This window comes from Sinocyclocheilus rhinocerous, unplaced genomic scaffold (genome assembly GCF_001515625.1).
Source record: "Sinocyclocheilus rhinocerous isolate Xijiao unplaced genomic scaffold, SAMN03320098_v1.1 scaffold1406, whole genome shotgun sequence".
NCBI lineage: Eukaryota > Metazoa > Chordata > Actinopteri > Cypriniformes > Cyprinidae > Sinocyclocheilus > Sinocyclocheilus rhinocerous.
Genome location: NW_015647095.1, coordinates 2,002,343 through 2,010,934, shown reverse-complemented (window position 1 = coordinate 2,010,934; position 8,592 = coordinate 2,002,343). Strand labels below are relative to the sequence as shown.

At 36.2% G+C, this 8,592-nt stretch overlaps 1 protein-coding gene across 1 annotated transcript; it reads left to right on the top strand.

Annotated features, from left to right (window-relative positions):
- The first annotated feature begins 122 nt into the window (after positions 1 to 122).
- Positions 123 to 8,336, top strand: LOC107708797 (solute carrier family 26 member 10-like). Its single transcript, XM_016513107.1, has 18 exons — positions 123 to 470; positions 1,502 to 1,612; positions 1,824 to 1,981; positions 2,111 to 2,275; positions 2,480 to 2,632; positions 2,839 to 2,921; positions 3,112 to 3,259; positions 3,354 to 3,467; positions 3,670 to 3,747; positions 3,999 to 4,094; positions 4,205 to 4,311; positions 5,262 to 5,331; positions 5,515 to 5,694; positions 6,682 to 6,736; positions 6,839 to 6,927; positions 7,018 to 7,072; positions 7,152 to 7,258; positions 7,384 to 8,336. The coding sequence occupies exons 1-18, from the start codon at positions 206 to 208 to the stop codon at positions 7,420 to 7,422; spliced, it is 2,073 nt and encodes a 690-aa protein (XP_016368593.1). The 5' UTR covers positions 123 to 205; the 3' UTR covers positions 7,423 to 8,336.
- Positions 8,337 to 8,592: the final 256 nt, after the last annotated feature.

The window sequence follows — 8,592 nt, the reverse complement described above, 5'->3', positions numbered from 1 at the left end:
TTGCAGTTTTGCTATTTAAAAAAAAAAAAAAAAAAAAAAAAAAGACTGGTGTTCAATTGGCTCCAGTACTTGACAGGAAAATACAATTGTTCCTGATGTCAAATTCCAGCGACTCCTGCTATAAATTAGGGGTTGGGCACTTGTTTGGAGCAGTTTAACTCTGAAGATTATTTACCTTGCTCTCCGAAGAACACTTTAGTTCAAGATGAGCGCATCAGTGGCCGTATATAGAAATATATACACTGAGGATCGCTTCAGACAGACGTATGGTACGGAAGACCAGTCTAGAGGGAGAGAGCGGCTCCGCGACAGACTGGCGCAGAGATGCAGCTGCTCTCAGGTGGACTGCCTTCACCTGCTCAAGAAGAGACTGCCCGTGTGCAGCTGGCTGCCAAAATACAAGCTCAAGAAATGGCTTTTAGGAGATATCATAGCGGGACTGACCGTTGGAATAGTACACATTCCCCAAGGTAAAAAAACAAATTTAATTTACGCTATGAAATAGGCTGGTAAAGAGAAAGAAATGGTTCGAGAATATGAAAAAAAGTTATTAAATAAAACCAGGTTAGGATCATTCACGTGAACATAGTTTTGGAACGATACAACGACTTTGATGAGAGAAACGTATTGAATCGAAATTTTTTAAACACTGTAGGCCTATGGCTGGCTACTTTGATATAAACTCAAAAAGTAGCCTATACAAAAATTCGTTAGCCTATACAATTATACATCAAGTAAATTATATACACATTTTTTTTATATTTTATTATAATATGTCATGTTTTTAATAATACAATTTTTAGTTAGAAAATGTTATGAACATTTTCACACTGTGTGAAAAACGTTCGTAACATTTTCAAATTAATTAATAAATAAATAGTCTAAATAAAGTCTTAACCATCACGTTAGAGGAGTTAAACAATTTATCTGCGACTTGAATACACGTGAGTATAAGTTAATAATTACTTTAAAAAGGTGTTTTCTATTGTCAAAAATATATATATTTGAAATATAATATACTAATATGAAATATATAGAGATTTTTTAGAACAAATATCGACGTTTTCTTAGGAGTAGATTCGCCCTGAACAAAACATTTAATAAATCGGATAAACATATACGTGATTTTTTTATTTATTTAACTTTCCTTGTCACATGACAGCAATATGGCGTCCTATGTGTTCGTTATACGTGTGGGGATCAGTTTAAGATTGTTGACCGATTAAAATACTGCTACTAATAAAAATACTAATAATAACAAAACAACAATAATAATTCCGATATTGATAACATATTCATAATAGAAACTGCATATTTAATCAGAATTCGAATGAGCTTTATTGCCAGCTTTGTTCGAGGAATTCGTTTTAGTGAAAGAAAAAAAATAAGTCTTTGAATTTAAATTTGAATGTAGTTTTAATTTAGTAGATGAAATATGCATCATGTATTTGACCCATATTCAAGACACCATAAATGATAAAACATACTGTTTGTTTGCTAGGAATGGCCTTTGCTTTGTTGACATCAGTGGCTCCAGTCTATGGCCTTTACACTTCCTTCTTCCCTGTAGTTCTCTATATGCTCTTCGGCACTGGCCACCACGTTTCTACAGGTAAAAGACTTTCATTTACCAGAGTTTAGCACTGTGGAAAAACTGTGGTTCCACAAAGTTTCCACAGATTTGTTCATCACATTTTGGATACCAGTATTCCCAAGAGTGCTCGAATATTTACAATGTTATTAATCTGCAACCATGTTTAGCCAGTGTCCGTCATGTTTAACCAAGAAAATGAAATATCATTTCAAGAGTTTGGCTTTTGTAGGTACCTTTGCTGTGTTGAGTTTGATGACTGGTTCAGTGGTGGAGCAACTAGTTCCCATCCCACTCACTCTGAACTCCAGTAGCCCAGAAGCCGCAGAGTTTGAGGCCCAGAGGATTGGGGTGGCATCAGCTGTAGCATTTCTCTCAGGCATAATGATGGTAAGAAAATGTTGCTGTATTTAAACACATCGCATCCATGTGTTTTAGTTAACCAGTTTGTTGTCTGATGAAATGTTAGACTCGGACTACAGAATTATGATAGCATGTTGCTTGTTTTTATTGTCCCAGCTCTGCATGTGTGGGCTCCAGTTGGGTTTCCTTTCCACATACCTCTCAGAACCAATTGTTAAGGCGTTTACAAGTGCAGCCGCCTTCCATGTGACTGTCTCACAGCTGCAAAGCATGTTGGGATTACGGCTACCTCGATATGCTGGTGCCTTCTCTCTTTTTAAGGTTTTTAAATTTGTTTGAGTTGTTCTTATTCCATTTAAATTCTTATTCCATTTAAATTCTTCTCTTTTTAATGGTGGAACACAGACTGTTTTTTCTGTTCTGGTTACTAGTGTAATAATTAGTTAAAACTACTATAAATATCACTGTAGTATCTCTCACTATTACTGGGCACAAATGAGTCAGTAGCTCCTTTTAAACCCACAGACTCTGGCATCAGTGATGGAGAATGTGCCCCACACTAATTTGGCTGAGCTGGTGATCTCACTGCTTTGCCTGGCTGTTCTGGTGCCAGTTAAAGAGGTCAACTCACGCTTTCGGGAGCGTCTGCGCACTCCCATCCCCGTGGAGATCATCACTGTGAGTTTGCACTCCTCAACAGATATTTAGAAGATTTAGAACATCTCTGTGAATTACTGACATAAATAAGCAAATGAACTTTTGTACAAATATTTGTCATTCACCAGACAACTAGTCCAGTATAATGAGAGTTTCATCATCAACCCTATTTCTAGTGTTGTCTGCACTGTGAAAAATAATCTTCCATTCTCTTGTGGCTCTTGCAGGTAATAATTGCAACAGGAATTACATATGCCTTTTCCCTGGATTCCAAATATGACATACAGATAGTAGGACATATTCCAGCAGGGTAATATATTATTATTATTTTTAAATATATATATTTGAAATAATATATAGATAGAGAGACCTACCTGCAAAGCTACAGTACTGTTAAAAGTTTGAGGGACTGAAGATACTAGTGTTCTAATAATTTTGGCCACCACTGTACATCCTGCAGTTTAACTATAATTTAAAGCTAAATATTTACTACTTTTCAGCTTCCCCGAGCCACGGCTGCCTGCATTGGAGACAGTTCCAGAAATTGCCGGTGACACAGTTGCTATCACCCTTGTTGCTTACGCTGTGTCTGTATCTCTAGCCATGATTTATGCTGATAAGCATGGATACTCCATTGATCCAAATCAGGTAGATACTATATTAATAATCTGAAAAGTTTGACTGGTTGAGCATAGATTTGTAATCATCATCAAAAAACAATGTTCTTTCATTTTTGTTGTAGGAGCTTCTAGCACATGGGATCTCCAACACTGTGTCATCTCTCTTCACATGTTTCCCCAATTCAGCTACACTGGCCACCACAAACATACTGGAGAGTGCCGGAGGTCACACACAGGTACTGGTTTGTTTGAGTTGTTCTTATTCCATGTTAGAAAACAAAGCAATGTTATGCAGTAAAGGTCTCGCTGAGATAATATAATGAATGTTTACTGCAGTATGTTTACTGCTAGAAGTGTAAGTTGACTATTTTTCTGTACAAGATTGTCAAACATAGTAGGAGTTAAATACAATAATATCCTTTGTCTGTACTTCAACAGCTCGCAGGACTGTTCACAAGTCTGGTTGTTCTTATTGTACTTCTGCTAATAGGACCTCTGTTTTACTTTCTACCCAAGGTAAGACACATTTGCAATGAATTTATCTTCTAATGTGACATATTTCAGAATGAAACAGTATTGAGTATTATTTTGAAAGTCGCTTTGGATAAAAGCGTCTGATAAATGCACCAAAATCAATGTAAATATTGACTTATAGGTCATAGACATTTGGTAACAAAAAAAAAGGTAATTTTGGATTTCATACTCTTTTTAAGGAATTATCAATATAACCTTTAGCATTACTGTCTCTCTCCTTTCTCTTCATCCAGGCAGTGCTTGCATGCATAAATGTGACCAGCCTGAGACAGATGTTCCTGCTGTTTCAGGATCTCCCAGACCTTTGGCGAATTAGCAAAATTGATTTTGTACGGTTTTACCACCACTCGTTCCCAGATGAGCGCTAAATATGTTTAATTTCTGAATGACATTGAGTCCAGCTGATTAATTTCAATTCTTGTTACGTATGTTTGAACAGATGGTGTGGCTTGTGACCTGGCTGTCAGTAGTTGTGCTAAATGTAGACCTGGGCCTGGCCATTGGAGTGGTCTTCTCAATGATGACAGTTATATGTCGTACACAGAGGTAAAAATACTGACACTTTCTATTATGACTACTTGAGCTTTCATATACTCACTTCATGAGATATTTAGTATAAATTAGAGCAAGGTTTACTAACTTCAGGGTCATAACCTGCACTAGGAGGAAATGATTATGATTTCACTCTAATCTGTGCTATAAACACACAAATGAGTGAAAAAATATTCTGTTAGAAAAGAAAGTATAATAGATTATGAAAAAATATATGAATAAAAATAGATTAAAACCATATGGCTAAAGGTAGAATGAATTTAGCTCTATACCTGTTAAAAAAATCTAAGCATGTTTTTCCAAACTATTTATGATCAAAACAACAGCATGTAACATATTAGAAGCGCGAAATGATTTTTGTATAGCAAGCAATAAAGTTACTCCTGAATGTATTTGCTGAAGAAATGCATGCACAGGTTTCACATTAAACATGAATTGTTGTGTAATTTAATATTTTAATAATAACCAAACTGTCCATGGATTTAGGGTACTTCTGTATAAATCTAATTAAACGTACGCTTAGATTTCATAAGGGTTTTGAAACATATAACATGTAAAAAAGGGATCCTCTGGGAGAAAGATTGGGAACCACTGAATTAGAGTGTGTGTATCATTCTGGCTGTATAGAGATAATGATATTATCAATCCAACTAGAGCAGCCCCAGTGGAACGAGGTATTGAGTACATAATATAATTGAGATTGAAACTATCTAATTAGATTTGTGTATTTATCTGCTTTAATAATCATGTTTACTACATCCTTTAATTATGCGTTCCAAAGCTCAGGGGCTGTATAAAAACAGCGAACCAGTATCCCTTACAGACCCTGTGTTCCAAAACAACCTTCCTCTCCTGGCGGATATGAAATTCACATTTAAGGAAAGGGGAGATAAAGTTGAGACAAAAAGATGTCCCTGAACTCATAGTAAACTTTCTGTTTTCAGGGCCAACTGCTCTGTGTTAGGAAGAGCTGCCAACACGGAGATTTACAGATCCATCGACAACCATAATAAAGTGAGTCAACAGGCATCATATTAAGTTTCTTTTCTTATTACCACACGTAATGTAATTTACTATGATTAGAACTGGGCCTTGTGCTTTTGGAAGTTAAATCGATTAACCATTGCTGCATTTAATCACATCTGTGTTGCGTAACTGCCGACGCGGTTATACCCTCTTCATCTCTCTGTACTGTAGTGCTATGAAATCCCTGGTGTGAAGATCCTGACCTACAATGGGCCCATCTACTATGGGAACCGTAGCTTTTTTAAGGCTGATATGACTCAGCTTCTGGGCCTCACCCCTGAGAGGATACGCAGCCGAGAGAAAGCCCTGAAGGCCATTGAGAAGAGAGAGAGAGAGGCCATTAGCTCTGTAGTAAGATGATCAATCCATCAGTTTATCTGTAATATGCTCCTCAAATTTAGGAGTTTATTTTAGCTTACTTACCCCAAAAAATGGATTAGGGTTAGGCATTTTATGTTTTACATTACATCTGAATGTTCATAAGCCACATTCAGAGCTGTTGTAAATGCACAGCTGCACATTCTGTGTTGAAGGCATAGTTCACCCAAAAATTAAAAATCTGTCATCATTTACTCAACCTCATGATGTTCCAAAACCATAAGAATGTGGTTAATTTTTTTAACAAAAAATAAGATATTATATTTTCTGTCTGTCCATTGAAAGTCCAGATAACCAAAACTTCCCAAAGAAGATCCCAAAATAATTAATTTAGGCTTTTGAGCTTGCACTTCGCCATATGTCATGTGCCCTATGGATGTGTTTTTATCATTGTTTAGATAAAAAAGGCCTAAATTAAATCTGTTCATCATATAAAGTGAGCATATTCCTTCACATGACCTGGATAAAACTGCTCAATTCATATAGATTCATTTTATGATGCCTTTATGAACTTTTTGGATCTTGGAAGTCTAAACTTTCAATGGAGGGACAGAAACGTCTCAGATTTCATTAAAATATAGTTAAGATTAAAGATTAAAGGGTGAGTAAATGATGACAGAATTTTAATTTTTGGGTGAACTATCCCTTTAATGAGCCATGTTGCATGTAATTATATAATTAGATTATTGAACTATATTACTTGGTGGAAGAATTGTTTATTAAGATAATAATACGTTTAATGTCAGCTGTTGCTGTGGTTTTATTTTACTTGCATTTAAGTGGTTTTAAAATCTAGTGGCTTTTTGCTTTCATAACCTCTGAAATGCTTTACTTGTATTCAGGCCTGTATTATTGAATTGATATGTCTTTGCCTTGATATTTTGGAGATTTTCTTCTAACAACAACAAAATAACCTATTTAAAGAAAACATCTGAGTGGATAACTGTATTGTTTTTCAAGGAACAAGGAGTTACAGACAGTTCATTTTCTTCAAAGAATGACTTGTTCAGATCAGGTGCATTCCCACTTGTACAAGTAATACCAAAAATCACATTAAAGAGTCTTTTATTTCAGTTGTTTCACACCTCCATTTCTTTTCTTTAATTGTTTACTGCAGAGATGGCTGAGGGTGAAGTCGAGGCTGTGTTAATAGACTGCAGCAGTGTCATTTTCGTGGATGTTGCTGGAGCTCGGTTATTCATACAGGTGAGCCGGACTGTATAGGTTTTGTTTAGACACCCATCAACATTGTCATGAAAAATGTCTTATGTTTACGGTACTTATATCCTGCCACAGATGTGCATGGATTGCCAGAAGATAGGAGTACGGATATACCTGGCTAACTGCAATGGTGAGTTTTCACAAATACTGTATACTTAAACAAACCTTTCAAACAATTCCCTGAGGGTAATATTTTCTTTCTCCTGTAGAGAGTGTACTGAAGATTCTCACATCCAGCGGGCTGATGAACTACATGAATCCTCAGCATATTTTTGTTACAATTCATGATGCAGTGGTCTACATACAACAGCAGCGGGTATGATGCAAAACCTTCATAAATGTGATTTCATATCTCGACAAAACAGCATATTTTATGTGCTAAACTGTAGTGTTATGGCACAATTTCATTTCCATTTAAAATTTCATCATTTTGTTTGACAGGAGAAACCTCCTGAGAACAGCACAACGGTATGGGTGTGATCTATCTGACACAAAGTAATGCAAGACTGAGACTCAAAACAGGACCTAAAGAACCAGTTGGTGACTTCAAGTGTGTCAGAGAAATTACTTAGTCATTCCAGCATTTATTTCGACTCAACATGCTGTGATGAGTTTGTCGGGGCTATCAGTGGTTGTTTTAACAGATTACAGCTGTAGTGGCTGTTGTGTTCATTACATGCTAAAAACCTGTTCATACCAACACAAATATTCTGTGCGAAAATTCATTGCCATAAACATTTTAATTTGAATGAACGACCAGTAATGTGTGACCAGCACAAAAATGTTCATGTTATCAATGCAATGGATTTTTTTATGGAGAGGTGTTCTAATCTCTTTTCCATTGCACTGGTAAAAAAAAAAACCTGGTCAATCAATAGGATTCATGCTTTATGTCAGTTGCCCAGAGCCGCTGTTGTTACATAAAACTAGAGTTGGTGGCACTCGCAGATTATTTTGCTGATTGTCAGTTAGCAGCTTGGCTCGCTTGTCTCTGTACTCTTGTATTTGGTTAACAAACACCATAGTAAACACAAAAATCTGAATGGCTGTTTGAAAACATGTATATATTGTTTGACTCATTTCCTTTGCCATGACAGAAACCAAAAACGCAGCTCTTTGTGTACTGGAACAGCTGGTGTTTTTCAGCTTTTATAAATGCCATCTACTGTCAGAGAGTGAAACCGCATTTTTATTCAGCCTCTCTGTGTTTTGTGCTTTGGTCCGAAATCGGACCGAATATTTGTGCCGAACATTCTTGTCGGTGTGAACCGGCCTTAACATTGCCAACCATGATTAACAGCAGTGTTAACGGTATTTCTAGCCCTGCAAGCCCCATGTGTAGGCAAAAAATATAAAATATGGTTATTTTATTGATTATGTCTGAATATTTTCAATTTATCAAAAGTGGCTGAATGTTTTTTTTTTAATGAAAATTAGGGATGCACCGATACCGATACTGAGCTCCTGTACTCGTACTGTACTCGTTAAAATGCCCTGATACCAAACGCCGATACCACACAGCATGTGATAAGTGCCATATTCAGACAAATAAACACTGACAACAGACAGCAGAATGGAGTTATTAGAGATTAAGGATGTCTACGAAGTATATGTATGAAATGAATATAATGTTAAACATTCAGTATTAAC